This window comes from Podarcis muralis, chromosome 14 (assembly GCF_964188315.1).
Source record: "Podarcis muralis chromosome 14, rPodMur119.hap1.1, whole genome shotgun sequence".
Classification (NCBI taxonomy): domain Eukaryota; kingdom Metazoa; phylum Chordata; class Lepidosauria; order Squamata; family Lacertidae; genus Podarcis; species Podarcis muralis.
The window spans coordinates 41,390,212-41,407,027 of record NC_135668.1 but is presented as its reverse complement, the minus strand read 5'-3'; the positions used below and the strand labels follow the sequence as shown (position 1 = coordinate 41,407,027).

At 43.7% G+C, this 16,816-nt stretch overlaps 1 protein-coding gene across 2 annotated transcripts in view; it reads right to left on the bottom strand.

Moving 5' to 3' along the window:
- Window positions 1-16,816, bottom strand: part of XYLT1 (xylosyltransferase 1) — a 166,907-nt gene that overhangs the window by 14,417 nt on the left and 135,674 nt on the right. For both annotated transcript variants that reach the window (XM_028707063.2, XM_028707062.2), the window contains 2 exons: window positions 12,546-12,626; window positions 5,259-5,475 (listed from right to left, as the gene is read on the bottom strand). In XM_028707063.2, coding sequence (XP_028562896.2) covers window positions 5,259-5,475; window positions 12,546-12,626 — 298 coding nt within the window. The remainder of the gene's footprint in view (window positions 1-5,258; window positions 5,476-12,545; window positions 12,627-16,816) is intronic.

The following is a 16,816-nucleotide window of genomic DNA, read 5'->3' as shown; positions in this document are numbered from 1 at the left end:
AACCAATTATAGTTAAAGTGGGGGTAAGAATGCTTAAATGTATGCAGTCAAGCACATTAAGAGATGGTTACAAGCATATGGGCTGAAGCAGTGGCGTAGCGTGGGGGGTGCAGGGGGGGGGCGGCCGCACCGGGCGCAACATCTGGGGTTAGGGCAAATCCACAGGTTAGGGGGCGCAAATCCACGGGTTAGGGGGCGCAAATCCACGGGTTAGGGGGCGCAAATTACTTGCCTTGCCCCGGGTGCTGACAACCCACGCTACGCCACTGGGCTGAAGAGATCACGTAGTGCGCTGCACTTGTTCTCAAACCATTTTTCTCTGTGGACCGCTGGTGTGTGTGTGTGTGTGTGTGTGTGTGTGTTATTACTACAGTGGTACCTCGGGTTAAGTACTTTGTTCCGGAGGTCCGTTCTTAACCTGAAACTGTTCTTAACCTGAAGCACCACTTTAGCTAATGGGGCCTCCTGCTGCTGCCGCACTGCCGGAGCACGATTTCTGTTCTCATCCTGAAGCAAAGTTCTTAACCCGAGGTACTATTTCTGGGTTAGTGGAGTCTGTAACCTGAAGCGTATGTAACCCAAGTTTCACTGTATTTTATTTATTTGCAGCATTTATACCTCACCCTTTTGCCAAAAAGACTCTCAAGGGTATCAAGCAGTGCCGCATTTACGTATAAGCTAAACAAGCTATAGTTTAGGGCCCCGCTCTCTTGGGGGCCCCAAAAAAAATTAAAGGGGAAAAAACCCACTGGATGTACATTTCCAAAATATAAGATAAGTTCAACAATTACTTTGATAAAATACATATTTTGCTATGTGCAAAGATACCTATTAGGTCCATAAATTACCATATAGCATGTATTCAACACACAAAAAACAGTGACAATTTGTTGTTGACAAAGGACAGCAGGACATATAAAGGGCCCCATTACCTTCAGCAGCTTAGGGCCTCATTAAACCTCAATCCAGCCCTGGTACCAAGATTATGAAGCTCCCTCCCCAAAATAAGTTATGCTGACCCCTTTTCTCTTGCATTTTAGGAAGACAGAGGAGATTTTATTAAGCTGCTGTGTCAATGCATTTTAAAATCGAATACATTGTTTTCTCTCTCTCTCTGGCTGCTGTTTTAATAATTTAATTGATGTGTTCGGTATTTTTGATTATTACAAGATCTCTCATTGTGGTTTTTTTTTGGTGTGTGCGTGTTTTGCTGTAGTGGGGAGGGGATTAACCTTGAGGAAAATTTCCCTATTAATTATTTAAAAATGACAATTCTAGAAGATAGCCTGGGACAGTCATTGCATTTTAGATTTCTGGAACAGGAAAGTGGTTTTATAACACCAACACTGAAAAGCGCCACAGGAAGGAGCACCTGAAGGAGGAGGAGATCATATTTAATTCCGTTGTTTTGCATTTTAAAGTTGCATCTCCAGTCAGCTAGGGCCAGGGACCTTTTCCCTTCAGATAAATTTCCCAATGTGGTGGTGGTGATTTCAAGGTCAAAATCTCCCACCAGTTAACGTGAGGAAATAGTAAAAGTAATAAAAGGAAAGACAACCACCCCAAACCAAGCCAATTCCTCTCTGTCTACTACGGCTGATTTATTTGGAAGTTGCAATGTGCCCATAGGTGAAAATGACCTCGCAGTGAAAGACCCAGTTTGCCCCTAAGGCAACAGCAGGGACGCTCTGTCTCTTGCAATTATTTCCGAGGCTGCTAAGTCTATTTGCCAATTCAAGGCAGTGAGAAATTCCAATGGGTTTCTTCTTCTTCTAATTATACCACTGTAATTTCGGTGTTTACTTAAATCCCATAGTAATGGAGACTGACAGGCCCAGCGCCACCACAAGGCACCCTCAGGCAGTTACTGGGGCCCCAGCACCTCTGAGGAGTTTTGCCCACATTCATAACTGGGGTGGGGGGCAGAGGATCTGTTTGGTATCCAGGAGACCCCAGATTCAATCTCTGGCGTCTACAGTTAGGGTTGAGAAAAACCCCTGACTGAAGCCTTGGAGAGCCACATTCACGTTATACATTTAAAGCACTATGGCACCACTTTAATGGTTATGGCTTCACCCAAGGAATTCTGGGACCTGGTTAGTTTTGTCAAAGGTGCTGAGGGTTGTTAGGATCACTCACAGAGTTCCCTGTTAGAATAGACTTATTGTTATCATACTCTGGGAATTGTAGCTCTGCAGGGGAGGGGGAAGGGGTCTCCTTAAACCTCTCAGCATCTTTAGCAAACTGCAGCTCCCACAATTCTTTGGGACAAGCCACAAGTGTTTAAAGCAGTATCCTTGTGGTTTAAATGTATGGAGTGAATGTGGCCTCGATTTAAGGGCAGCTTCCTATCTTCCCATGTCCAGGGAGGCTTTGTTTTTTGGGACAGTGGAGAGGATTTTTCTTCTCCCGGACCTTAAGCGCTCCCCCCCCCCCCATGTTTTGAGCTACGACTCCCAATTTCCTTGACAGACTGTGTGGCTGGGGCTGATGGGAGTTACAGTCCAACACTTCCGCACATCAGGTTGGACAAGGTCGGGCTAGGTTAACATGAGAGTGGGCTCCCTAGTTATTTATCTTTATTATTATTTTGAAGGAGTCGGATAAAAACCTAGCCGAGGAAATCTTGTGGGTAGAAAAACTGAAACAGGATAAACATTGGGTGGTGAAAAAGCAAAAGGCCTTTACAGAACAGTGAGTTCTTTTGTAAAATATCAACTATAGGGTGATCTGCAGACACACGGAATGGCATTAGTATGGTTGACCGCCTATCCCCCTGGACAAGCCCCTTGCCCCCTTTTAAAAAAATGTTAAATGACAGGCCAGTGAATATGGATTTTACGCTTGAATTGTCTAGTTAAACCCATTAAGGCATGCATTGTCATTCAGGCAAAAAGCTGGGACTGAGGAGGGGAGGGGAAGAGAAACCTACCCAATTACCCACTGCCCTGTCCTTTTATACAAGCAGAGAAGGCCGTTGCAAAGATAAGCAGAATAAAAGGTTAACAGAGTTGAAAGGGAAGACGATACCTTTCGTTTCCCTTTAGGAGAAACAGGATTAAAAGGAGAACATTTAATATATGTGTAAGCGAAAAGGAGAAAGGGGATCAGTCGTCTTCTGACTGCATTAAGGTCTAGTGGATAGAAGAAAGATGGATGTCACCTACACACTTAATATAACTTTTGGTCACCATTACTAATGAGAATGACAGAGGAAGAAAAAAAATCCAGTTAATGCAACACATAATTTATGGAATCCGCTGCCACAAGATGGTAGCATTGGACATGGGCTTTGTGACAATTTTGTCCATCTAGTCCAGCATTCTGTTCTCATGGTAGCCACCCAGATGCCTGTGGGAAACCTGCAGGCAAGACCCGAGCACAAAGGCACTCTCCCCTCCTGTGGCTTCCAATGACTGGCATTCAGAATAATTTCGGCGTCTGACAATGAAAGCAGAGCACAGTCATCATGGCCAATAGCTGTGGATAGCCTTCTCCTCCACAAATTCATCTAAACGTCTTTTAAAGGTAAAGGTAAAGGGACGCATGACCGTTTACCTTCCCGCTGCAGCAGTACCTATTTATCTACTTGCACTTTGACGTGCTTTCAAACTGCTAGGTTGGCAGGACCTGGGACCGAGCAACGGGAGCTCACCCCGTTGCAGGGATTCGAACCGCCGACCTTCTGATCAGCAAGTCCTAGGCTCTGTGGTTTAACCCACAGCGCCACCCGCATCCCTAAACCTCTTTTAAAGCCATCCAAATTGGCAGCCGTCCTGCAGGAGGGAGTTCCATAGTTTAACAAGGTGCTGCATGGAGAAGTACTTTCTTTTCTTGGACTCTCCCAAAATTCAGCTTCAACGGACGTCCACGAGTTCTAGTGTTATGAAAGAGGGAGAAATACTTTCTTCTAGCCATTTCCTTCATGCCACGCAGAATTCTTCAAACTGTATCATGTTGCTTCTTATTCACCCTTCCTCTTAACTGAAAACCCCATATGCCACAAGCTTTCTTAATCTTGCAGAGCTTAGGCTACCATTCCCTATCTTGTTGCCCTCTAGATGCTGTTGGGCTCAGCCAGTGTAGCCAATGATCAAGCATGGTGGGAGCTGTAGCCTGCAAATATCTGGAGGGCAACAGGTTTGGCTGACTTAGGCTGTTCATTATGATAGCTAAACTGAGTCTCCCTGTTCAGTTGCTGAATGCCAGCTGCTGTGGGACAAACATTGGCTTTAGACTTATGCAGGGCTTCTTTTTTCCTAGAAAAAGAGGTGCTGGAACTTGTTGAGCTTTTTTTAGGGGGGCTGCAGCCGTGTCAAAAATGCCTCCCGTACTTAAGTTTCAGCAAATTCCAGCTGAAAAAAGGCCCTGGGCTTATGCCTGGGGGCCTCTGGTGGAATGCTAAAGGTTGGACTAGGTCAGGGGTAGGCAAACTAAGGCCCGGGGGCCAGATCCGGCCCAACTGCCTTCTAAATCTGGCCCACGGACGGTCCAGGAATCAGCATGTTTTTACATTAGTAGAATGTGTCCTTTTATTTAAAATGCATCTCTGGGTTATTTGTGGGGCACAGGAATTTGTTCATTCCCCCCCCTTCAAAGTATAGTCCGGCCCCCCACAAGGTCTGAGGGACAGTGGACTGGCTCCCTGCTGAAAAAGTTTGCTGACCCCTGGACTAGGTGGACATTGGGTCTGATCAAGCAGGGTGATTGTAACATACTTCTTCCTCATGGAACAAAAAGAGAGCTCGGCTTGATCAGAACAAAGGCCTGTCTAGTCCAGCATCCTTCCTCCCCCCATCCCCACGGTGGCCAACCAGCTGCCTGTGAGAAGTCCAAAGCAGGACAAGAGGGCAACAGCATTCCCCCATCATTTCTCACCAGGGACTTGCGTTCAGGGGAATGCCACCTCTGACCTTGGAAGGCAGTAGACATGATGAGGAGCCACACTGATAGCCTTGTCCTCCATGAACTCAGGAGGAACAGCCGGCAAGAATTCCGCTCCCTCCACAACATACCAATCAGGTTCCATCACCTGAGGCAGCTTCCTCACCCTGCCTAATGATAGGGCTGGCCTTGATTTTTTGAAAGGTAATGTATGTTAAAGTGGAGCAGCTTCAAAGCAAGCAAGCAAGCAACCAATAACCAAAGGAAAAAGCCTTTCATAACAATGAACAGCTATAATTCAGGCATTCAGGAATTACCCCTGTGCTGTTTTTATTTTTCTGTGGTGGGACAGGGCTCTCCGCAAGTTTGCTCACCTCGGCTGGGAGTAACGTGTAGGAGTAGAACCTTTTCATCTTTGTCACCAGGTCATCGTTAGAAAAGGTGATATATTCCACAAACTTCCTGTTCAGGAGGAACCAATCTGACCCGCCATCCACCGTTATTCCTTCCGGAATCTTCCGGTCACCAAGGCGCCACATGTGGGTATCACATTCCAGGAAAAGCCTGTCCAGCCCTTGTTTTCTAATAAACCTGGAGAGGAGGGAAAGGAAATGTTAAAAATACACGTAACGAGTAAGAAAGATAGAGACTCTTGGAACATATGTGATTATAAAAGGTAAAGGTAAAGGTACCCCTGCCCGTACGGGCCAGTCTTGACAGACTCTGGGGTTGTGCGCCCATCTCACTCAAGAGACCGGGGCCAGCGCTGTCCGCAGACACTTCCGGGTCACGTGGCCAGCGTGACAAAGCTGCATCTGGCGAGCCAGCGCAGCACACGGAAACGCCGTTTACCTTCCCGCCAGTAAGCGGTCCCTATTTATCTACTTGCACCCTGGGGTGCTTTCGAACTGCTAGGTTGGCAGGCGCTGGGACCGAGCAACGGGAACGCACCCCGCCGCGGGGATTCGAACCACCGACCTTTGGATCGGCAAGCCCTAGGCGCTGAGGCTTTTACCCACAGCGCCACCCGCGTCCCTCATATGTGATTATAGCAGGAGGTAAAAGGGGGTGGGGGAAAGAGAGAAACAACTAAAGCAGGAGTAGAACACCCTCCACTGTGAAAAATGTCATGCAAATTGTCTGAGGGATAGAAGATTCACCAGCAGCGGGTACAAGAAAACAGAGGATAGTAAATAAGGGACAGTTAGCTCCCTTCTCTGGCTGTGTACACACCATACAATAAAAGCACGTGGCTTTGCCCAAAGAATCTTGGGAACTGTAGTTTCTTAAGGGTGCTGTAGCTCGGTGAGGTGTAACTACAGTTCCCTGCATTCTTGGGAGTGGGAAATGTGTTTTAAGTATATGGTGTGTACACTGACTCTCTCTCTCTTAAACATTGTACTAAACACCTTTGTGTACCTTCCTGGTCCCCACGAAACTCTAGTGTTTAAGCAGCTAGCATTCTTATCCTTGATTAGAATTTATTTCAAAAAGCAACAGAGCCCAGAGAAAGAAAATGGGCTGTTTTCCAAATCTAATTAATGAAAAACAAAGCCCAGACATACGAGCCTCTCTGTGCGTTTACGGCGCTTAGAGGACAAAAGGGAAGATAAGAAGTTGAGAATTTTTTATTTCATTTTATTTCCATAGATGAGCTCCTAATTCCACATTCTATTATAAAAGGGATAATGGAAATGTCTTGCAATTTTAATGGGGTGTTCTAGAATCTCCAAATACAATATTTATGCAATTCTCTGCGAAATTAAATATGCATGCATGTGAAAGTTCAGTCATTTATTTCTATTATTTGGTGATGGTGGTGGGGACGCCTCTGAAAAAAACCATGTTTACTTTGAATATGCATTTTACATGAATTATTTTCAGGCCCTCAGAACTCTCCTCATACACACACCCTCAGCCCAGGCCACACTCCTCACAGGACCTATTATTACTATTATTATTTATTAAATTGGTATACCGCCCTATACCTGCAGGTCTCAGGGCAGTTTCAACATAAAATCACAGTATAAAGACACAAAATACTGTACATAATGAAAACAAAGACAACACAATACATTCCCCCCCTCCCCAACACATTTTAAAAGGATGCCAGTCAGCCAAAGGCCTGGTTAAAGAGGGATGTTTTTGCCTAGCGCCTAAAGCTGTATAATGAAGTCACACTCTAGAAAATTCTGCCTGCCTGGAATGTGTCCTTCAATTTGGATAATAATGCCTGTTGCTTGCCTGGCTGGCAGACAAAGGGGCTGAGAATGTGTAAAAACTAGCCTATGAAATTACATTAATTGCTCCACCCACTTTTACTTCTGGCCCTGCCCACCAGTGGAATGTGGCCCCTGGAAGATTAGTCAGAAGAGATTGTGGCCCTTGGCTTGGAAAAGGCTTTGCACCCCTGATTTTTTTTTTAAAGTGTGTGTGTGTGTGTGTGTGTGTGTGTCCCTGCAGAAGCTTAGAGCCAAGATACTCTTCAGGGATTGTCCGGTTCCCAGTTCAAAGTGAGTAATATCACCCACGAGGCTAATTAATTGCTGATTGCAACTTGGCAACAACTGAAATGAAAACCTGAAATCCCACCTCTGATAAGTCCTTCCAGTGAAAGGTAAGGAACAAAGAAAACTAAATCAGCGCTGTCCATTGGAGATTAAATATTCCTCTTCCAGCATTAATCATTCTAATGCTCTGCAATAAAATCTAAATGACTTCTTGAATTAAAAAGGTTGGCAGAGGGTTCGGTGTCCCCCCCTCCCCCCGCTTTTCTTCCTAGCAATTAACAACCAACAGATTTGTTGGGAGTATTTACTAACAAACCATTTGTCATTGTTACTTTTTAACATATGGTTCGAATAGTCACATATTTCACCCAGCGGAGAGGCTGTATCTATGCCACAAAATGTATTTGTTTCCAATACTTTAATGGAAAAGTTTGTTGTGATGAAGTACAAGAACATCAATGGATTTCCTTAAAAGTAGCCAACGACAGGGGCAAATGAAGATTTTTATCATACGCTGCCTCCCAAAAAACATCTACTAGATATTTTGGAAAGTAATTTGTCATCTTTGCTGTGCATTTAAATATCCCTTAAGATATTGTACCAGATTTTGCATGATGGTTCAATCAATGAGCAGATTTTCATCGATGCTGAGATACAACTGGAAGCCATTTTGAATCAAGGCAGTGGACTGAACCTTTCGCAACTGCACTGAGGGGTCTGTTTTCATATAATTCTCAAGCAATTATGTGAATGGGGCTACCGGGGTGGCCCAAGATGTTTTCTCGCCGTATGCAAAATGCCCCAATGTCCCCCTGCAGATCTGGGCCACATCCTGGTCCCACTACTGCAATTGCACCCTCGTCTGCAGTGGAATTCACACTGCTCCCATGCATTTGCCCCTAACCTTGCAGCCTGAGTTATATTACCTCAGTTTTTCAGCACACCTATTTATTTTAGCACCAATTTCAAAAAATAAAACAAAAATCTTTTCCTTAAATAGCATAGGATGGAAAGCCAAGTGAGGGTGCTTTGCCAAAAATGAGCAGTAAAGTTTTGTTTTGTTTTGTTTTGTTTTATGGCAAGCCAGGTGATAAAGTGGAGAAACAGAGCCGTCACTGTAAAACATACACATTTCTATATGCCCCTGCTTTGCACTTAAAAAATAAAATAAAACAACAACATCCTGTGCGCTAATAATATTTTATTTTGTATACAGCTCCTGCAATTATTTCATTATGTTTCCCAGGTACAATAAGAAGGAATTTTGTAGCCAACGTGTTTCAATGAGTCCTTTGGCTAAAATTTCAAACATGTAACTTGCCTCCCCCACCCCCGGCAAAAAAACCAGAGCTGCACCCAAAACTAGTGAGACCATTAATGCTACCAGGAGCAAAGAGGTTAAAATACTTGGGCCGCAGGGATAATAAATTCTGCTCTATGTGCAGTACTTAGTAGTGCTGGGTATTAAATGGGTGATTCATTGTTACAGAAATACACAAGCATTTACTGGATGTGCCATTCAGACCAGCATACTGATTAATTGCTCAGAAACACTCTGCAGATAACACTGAGTGCATCCTCCCTGCTGAGGAACTGCTTTCCAGCAATTGCTTGGGAGCAGAATTGAAATGCCCTGCTGCTGGTGCCATACAGCATTTCACACAGTGCGCTATTAACTCAACTTACTAAAGCACCACGACTGCCCACAATGGGTGTGCTCTACCTGCGCTGTTGGAGGCAGTGCGCCTCTGAAAACCAGTTGCTGCTGGGAAGGTGCAGGTTACACTCAGATTCTGCTTGTGAGTGTCTCATAGACATCTGTTTTGGTCCCCATGAGGACAGGGTGGTGGACCAGAAGCATCCGTGGTCTTCTCCAACAGGGCTCTTCTTGGGTTCTTAACTACCAATGCTCTTCTCTATGCCGTAATTCAGGCTTCCTCAAACTCGGCCCTTCAGATGTTTTTGGCCTACAGCTCCCATGATCCCTAGCTAGCAGGACCAGTGGTCAGGGATGATGGGAAGTGGAGTCTCAAAACATCTGGAGGGCTGAGTTTGAGGAAGTCTGCCATAACTCCTCCTACCCCATCCAATGGAGGCTGCCACTCCACTTCACCACAACAGTGCCCCTGAAACCATGCCACGCCATTCTCTTCTGCAAGTGAACAGCAGCTTTGGGGGAGCGGGCTTCAACTTGTGGGAACATTCTCCCTTCGTCCAACCACTTTTTGCCCACAGATGGTTCCAGAACAGCTCTCCTGAACTGATGTGTTCCTGAAATCTGACTGTTCTCCATCGCAACCCCTCAAGTTTGTTACTACTTTCTTTGTAATTAATTTGAAGCACTTTCAGTTTTTTTAAAGAGATAATTGATTCTGAATAATACATAAACTGATATGCCAGCCCTACCTATATATCACAGCACATCCTAAGATGCAATTAACTGTTTATGTATTCCAAAGGCAGAATCCCCATTAAAGACCCAGCCTATTATTCCCCAGAAGAGAGGCCAAGTGGCACATTAGCACAATTTAATATTAAATTAATGAGAAGATGAGCAGATTTAATTCATCCAAATTGCTCTTGTCCCAGCCGAGGTGAGTATCTTATGGCTTTGTGTGGAACGGTCATAATTCATGCTCTTATTTCTTCTTTTGACAGTGTTTGAGGAGCAATGATCACAAGAGTCAGAAGCGAACGGGAGGCATATCTCCATAACCCTTTCTTATTGCCTTTCTAATTTAACTCCAACGTTTGACAGGAATGCCAGCTAATGCAAAACCTGCCAGTCAAAATGAAGCAATGCGTTCCCAGTTCATTTCTGGGCCCAATTCAAGTTGCATTCACATTTGTGTTCAAAGCCCTAAATAACTTAGGCTACATCTGCACCAGACATTTAAAGCAGCATTTTTCACAGTTACAACTTCCCCCAAAGCATTCTGGGAACTGTAGTTTGCTAAGGGTGCTGAGAGTTGTTAGGAGAACCCCTATTCCCCTTGCATAACTACAATTCCTAGAGTAGTCTAAGAAACAAAACCTTTTTTCTGGGGAACTGTACGTAGCTCTGTGAAAGGAATAGGGGTCCCTCAACAACACCCTGAACTTACTACACTTCCCAGTGGTCTTTGCAGGAAGCCAAGACTGTTGGCCCCAATCTATGACTGGTTGCTGGCTTGTTTCTTGGCCTAGTTCAAGGTGTGCTCACACAGCCCTAAGTGAGTTGATAGCCAAATGACCACCTCCGCTCCTACAAATTTTGCTGGGTGTTAATATAGGCAGGGAGGGTCCCTCTTGGTGGTTCCACAACCATCAGATCAAGGAATGGATCTGCCGTAGACATTACACCTGGGACCATGTGGTGCGCTATGGGAAAAAATCTCAGGAAACCAAGAGGTGTGGGCAGACTTCAAAGCCTGCTCCAGCTTCCCACAGCCCAAACATATCTACCACAGACTGCCATGTAGGAAGGGTTATGGAAGAGAGAGAGGGGTGCAAAAGTCACTGAACAGCTTCCTTCAGCTGGACTTTCCTCTGTCCAATCTCTGCAGAGCAGCATCTACCTACCAACTGCTCAGTGTGGAAAGGGTTTAGGTCACACCCACACCATAAACCTAAAGCACATGGCTTCCCTCAAAGAACCACGGGAAGTGTAGTTTACCCCTTACAGAGCTACAGTTCCCAACACCCATAGGAAACTACAGTTCCCAGAATAATTTGGGTGAAATAATGTACTTCCAATGTATGGTGTGGATATAACCTCTGATGAATTGTTTTGTTTTCATATAGTTACAGTGATAATATAGTGATTCTACTAATAAGTCTTAATATTACTGGAAACCCTGGAAGGATTTGTACAGTATCCTGAAACACGGAATAAACCACAACAACATATTTCTGGTGGCCCAGTGTCACTTGCAAAGGGATTGGCACGAGACCATCCAAGTTCAGCACTATTGAGAATGATAAGTAACAGTCTCTCCTTTAAAAAATATGACACAGTACTGTCCTAAGATATGGTTAAACTGTATTAGCAAGAGAGATAAAATATGTAAGCTGATCTCAGGAAACTCTTTGTAAAAAAAGAGAAACCAGATCAGAGTAGATAAACATATAATAAGCTTTTCATATTTTTGAGCAGATTGATACTCTGCAAGAAAATAAAATGACAACACTGTCACTTTAGTGACAAAAAGACAGAAATCTCTCTCTCTCTCCCAGCCCACTTGATATATATGCATGAAGTGGTAAGCCTTCTCAAATCTGCCACCGTTTAACTGGAAGGTGCGAAATGGGCTTAATTTTGTGCCTGGCTTAGCTCTGGAATCTTATTTCAACGGCTTGTCTAAAATTGTAGAATAGGCGGATAATGAATGGTGCCCCTGAGCTGGGTCAGAGTGCATTTTTAAATGTCATCTCTGAGCAACCACAGCCTGTTCTCGCATGGAATGGGCAGATAACTTGGGTTTTGGGAAGATGACATCACCTTCCCACTGTCAGGAGCTACTGGGATCTGTGGGTGTCTGCCCTGCGTGGTCAGCCACTGAATTGCAAATGCCAGCTTCTCAGTGAAGGACCTTCAGGCCCTGGATGGACTCAGGCTGCCCCCTAGGACAGGAAACAATATAAGAGGACTTCCTGTTGCAGCGGAGCCTTGTTTAAACAACAATGGGTCCCTGATCTGTTCCTGTATCTTTGTTTGTCCTTTGCTTCTGACTTACTCATTGGTCCTAAATAATGGGTTGGTCTCTTGGTTTAAGGCCTCATCTCAAACTTCTACCCGTGGCCCAGGCTTGACATCTAACTTTGCTCTTTTTAGGAATTAAGGCTGAGGTTGGTGGGGTAGTGCCCCATTCACTCTCATGAACCAGCCTCCACTGTGTGCACACAAATAATTTGAATGCCACCCTCAAACTCTGATCCAAGTGTTCTGTCTTGAGAATGCTTGGCTCTGCACTACCCAATACACAGATCTGTACATCTTTCATGGGAAAACTGCAGTTGAAAGTTCAGGTTTTATTGATCACACAAAGTGATCCAACTTTTACCTGGACTGCGAAAAGAAAAGAAAAGAAAAGAAAAGAAAAGAAAAGAAATGAGAAGTATCACCACAAATTTTTATTATTATACTGAGAGGCACAGAAAAGTCCACATTACCTTGCATTGTCTCTTCCATGGGACTTCAAGAAGTTCATGTCTCGGTATCTGGAAAGGAAGGCAACGAGCTGGTCGTTTGTCCTGTGAAATGATTGGGACAAAGAATTAAAACAGAGACTAATAGTTAGTCATACACACCAGGAACTTTACCACTGAAATGTAAGTTCAGATTTGCAAGCAGATGTTGCCTAGTCACTGATATCATGTGGGACATGTTCCAGGAGAGCCTCTTTGCCTCTTTCTCTTCTTGAAACAAAAATTCAGTGTATTTGTATTTCCTGTATCAAATCTGAGGGATCCCTCCTCGTAAAAGAAGATAAAATGTTACATTACTGAAAGACATCGCTGACTAAATTGTAGTTTGAAAATTCAATGGCAATTTATGCAAACAGATTTACACTTCATATTGAAGATGCTTCTCCATTCAGATTATCTATTATTTTGTATTTAAAATGTAGTTCAGTTAACCATACGTATTTTTTAAAAAACTGAATTACACCTGCCCACTCATTTTACCTAGCTCTGAACGGTCCTGACTCCAAAACTACAGCCTTGTGAAAAGCACAAGTACAAAACTGACATCAAGTGTGAAGGGAGCACACCTGTAAAATTATTCACATCCTTTCAAAGTGCTTGGAAGCAGCACCTGGGGAAAGGAGCAGCTCTAAGAAGGTTTTAAAATGAGCAGTCACTCGGGAAGAGTGTTTTGGTGCATTAAGACTGAAGGATTTATTATGGTATCTACAAAAGCTTATGCCAATAAACTTGGTAGTCTTTAAGGAGCCATCAAACGCTTTTTGGGGAAGGGTTGCACTGTCGATCTGGAATTTAAAAACAAGAGAGAAAGGAACTTTTTGTGTGAAAAAGAAAAAGAAATAATGATATCTGGATCTGAGGAATGAATATAATGTTTGTTTATAGAAAGAAGCTTTGTTGGGTGTTATGTTGGATTGGACAAAGTGAATATTGTTTTTATATAGCAGGCAGATGAAGAACTGGAAGTGCTTTACTTTCTGAATCTTATTCCTCTATCTTTCTCTTTTAACCTCTTCTATTCTATTCTATTTACTTATTTAATTGTTCTCTCTCCCTTTCTTTCTCCCCCCTTTTTGTGTTTTTATAGTATCTAGATAAAAGTCTTGGTTTGGTTTTTTTTTAAAGGAAAAGATATTAAACTCTATATTTTTTCCTATAAATCTTAATAACATTTATTTAAAAAGATAGGTAGAGACAGAGCGACATGCTCTTGAGAACCCTGAAGTTTGCAGAAATACAAAAAAACCCTATCCCTCTTAAAGAGGCAACTCACGTCCCAACAACTCCTTGAGGTTTGAGCATGCTCAGTAGTCAGAGAATGTTGATGGTTAATTGGAAAAGAAAAAATGGAAAACTTGCAAAGGAAGAAGCAGAATGTTTTTCTTACAGCCTTTCTCAACCTGTGGGTCCCCAGATCGTGTTGAACTACAACTCCCATCACCCCTAGCTAGCAAGGCCAGAGCTCAGGGATGATGGGAGTTGTAGTCCAACACCATCTGGGGACTCACAGGTTGAGAGGTCTAACAAGACTACAGCATTCTGGAAGGAGGGAATGGTTAGCTAGCTTGAAACTCTTCCAGGAAACAAGGTTCCACTACCAATTAAGAGCATAAGAAGAGCCTGATGTGTCAGACCAGTGGCTCATTTAGTTCAGCATCCTGTTCTTGAGGTCCAACCAGATGCCTCTGGGAAACCCACAAGCAGGACCTGAGTGCAGCAGAATTTCCAGCAACTAGTCTTCAAGAAGCATTATTACCCCTGAACTTGTAGGATTTTGGTTTGCAGGTTCCACTTACACCCAGCTGGACATTAAAAAGGGAAAGAGGCACATTTGCAGCGGTTTATCCGCGAAAATGTGCTTTGAGTCACTCTATGCCTGTAGTCGGGAACACGGAACTTCTTTTTCAAATGCTGCAGCAATTCCTTTTGAATACGTTGCCTGTGGAGCAAAATGACTCGTACTCCAAGTTGCACAGGGAGCAAACCCAGCCAGGGAACTCTATCAACACAGTGATCCCCCTAAGTAGCCTGCATTTACAAACTCTCCAACCATCTCAAGGAACAGTTCATTATTGCCCTGATGAATAACGAACAAGTTAACCATTGACTAAGTCCAGACCAATTGGAGTATCTGTCTATCAATCAACCTAAATGGCTAGATTGCAGAAGCCTGAGACCTTCCTTTGATGCTCACTCAAGTGAGCTTTAAAAGTCTCCCGGGGTCAGAATCTGCATTTCAATTTAGCATTTGCAGGGGAAGAAACACACATTCTCTCTCCCTCTCTATCGTAAAGCCCTGCCGATTTTCACATTTGCTGCTTCACTGATTTGCCATCTTATGGGGGATGAATAGACATTTAGGGAATTTACTTAGCGATCTTTCCACATGAAAAGGCCTCAATGGCTGACATCTTAGGGTTCGTTTCTAGGCAAACACCGGCGTGCTCGGATGATCTTTTCAGAGATTATCTTTACTTTCCCACTTTAAGTTTACTCCAAGAATGAATTTAACAAGTTAACAAGTGCAATAATCATTTTTTAAAAAGAAAATGCTGAGCTCTCTTGTTTCTTGCGATCTTTTCATTGAACTGTGTTTCAATACCACAATCCTAAAACACAGCAGCTATGCAAAATTCTCAGCCGTTGCCTCTACTGCCAGCGTTCCCCTGATGAAGAGCTAATTATATTTATTTATTATTGTTATCCGTTCAATGTATTAGTCACTTGCTACGTAAAAGAGCCTTTAACTGTGACTTTTAAAAGTTTGTACCCAAGTTCTGCTCAAAGTAGACAGGCTCATTAATTTCTCTCCCCCCATTTCACCCCATATATATTTTTAAATAAATTTACAAACCCTTTCCCGCAACCCAAAGGCATAGTCAGATGTAAACAATAATATTAAAGGTTCATACAGGAACAGAAGTGGAGAGAAACAGAAAGTTTCATCAATATGGAGGAGAATATTAATGTATTATGGAATGCGGCAAGTACAGTTTGTTCTGTAGAACCTTTGTTCATGGGCTGGACAAATGACCACCAGTCTGCCATAAAAGTCTCTTCAGCTCCCTCCCTCTACCCACAGAAATTTATTGCATCAGTTTTTCATTAAATGCTATGTCCCAAATTATGTTATACCATTCTTGGACATCTGTTTAGATGTACTTCTTTCCAGATGTGCTTCTTTCCAGTGTCTAGCTATCCACTGGATATACCCAACAGGCTCATTAATGTCAACGGAAGTTTGTTATGTCCATGAATCTCAATGGGTATATTCCTGAGTAGGACTAGCATTGAATACAACTCTGTGCTAATCCTACTCAGTCCAGAGCCATTGAAATTAATGAACAAGGTCCTCTGGGCCAGTAATCGCGACAGGTCTAACCTGAGCAGGACAGAGTGGAATACAACCCATAAAGCGCAATACCAAAATATAAAAAGAACACTTACAACAAAAAACATCCCAAATCTATAGTATAGCCCCAGTGAAAAAAGCAGGAGAAGCTGGCTGCTCCCAGAATCTGAAAGTCCCTCCTCAGAGAAGCTAGACTGGCTCCCTCCTTGTTCTTCTTCTTCTGACAGGTGACTTCTTATTCCAACAGACTTTGGGGAATTGACTCTCAGAGCCTCCAAGTGTCCCTATTTTCCAGGGACAATCCCAGATTTACAGAAGCCATCCCAGTTCTAATTTGATCCTGGAATATCCCACTTTTCCTTAGGATGTCCTATGGCAACCCTAGTACATCCTAACTTTCCTCCAAGAAGCTTAAGGCACACAACCAAGTCCCCTGCCCCAAACCATTAGGTAGGTTAGGCTGAGAAACATTGAGGTTACTTCCACTGTCTTAATGCCAGTTTCTGGGAATCACATGTAGGGAGAGTGCTGTTGTGCTCAGTCCTGCTTGCCTACTTCCCACTGGGGAATCTAGTTGTTCGCTATGAGAAGTCTTCTGGCCCAATACAGCAGAGCTCTTCTTATGTTCTCAGATTATTCTCCAGGGCCAGGGCCTTCTCAGTGATGGCTCCAACCTGATGGAATGCTCTGTCCCATGAGACCAGGGCCCTGTAGGATTTAACTTCCTTCCGCAGTGCCTGTAAGACAGAGCAATTCTGCCTGGCTTTCAATTTGAACTTAGCCTGATCTTTTGTTTCCCTTCCTTCCCTCCCCCTCCCCTTTTTATGAAGATTACCCGCTTTGGGATCCCACAGCTAATTCTCCCCTGGTCTCCTCGCTGGCC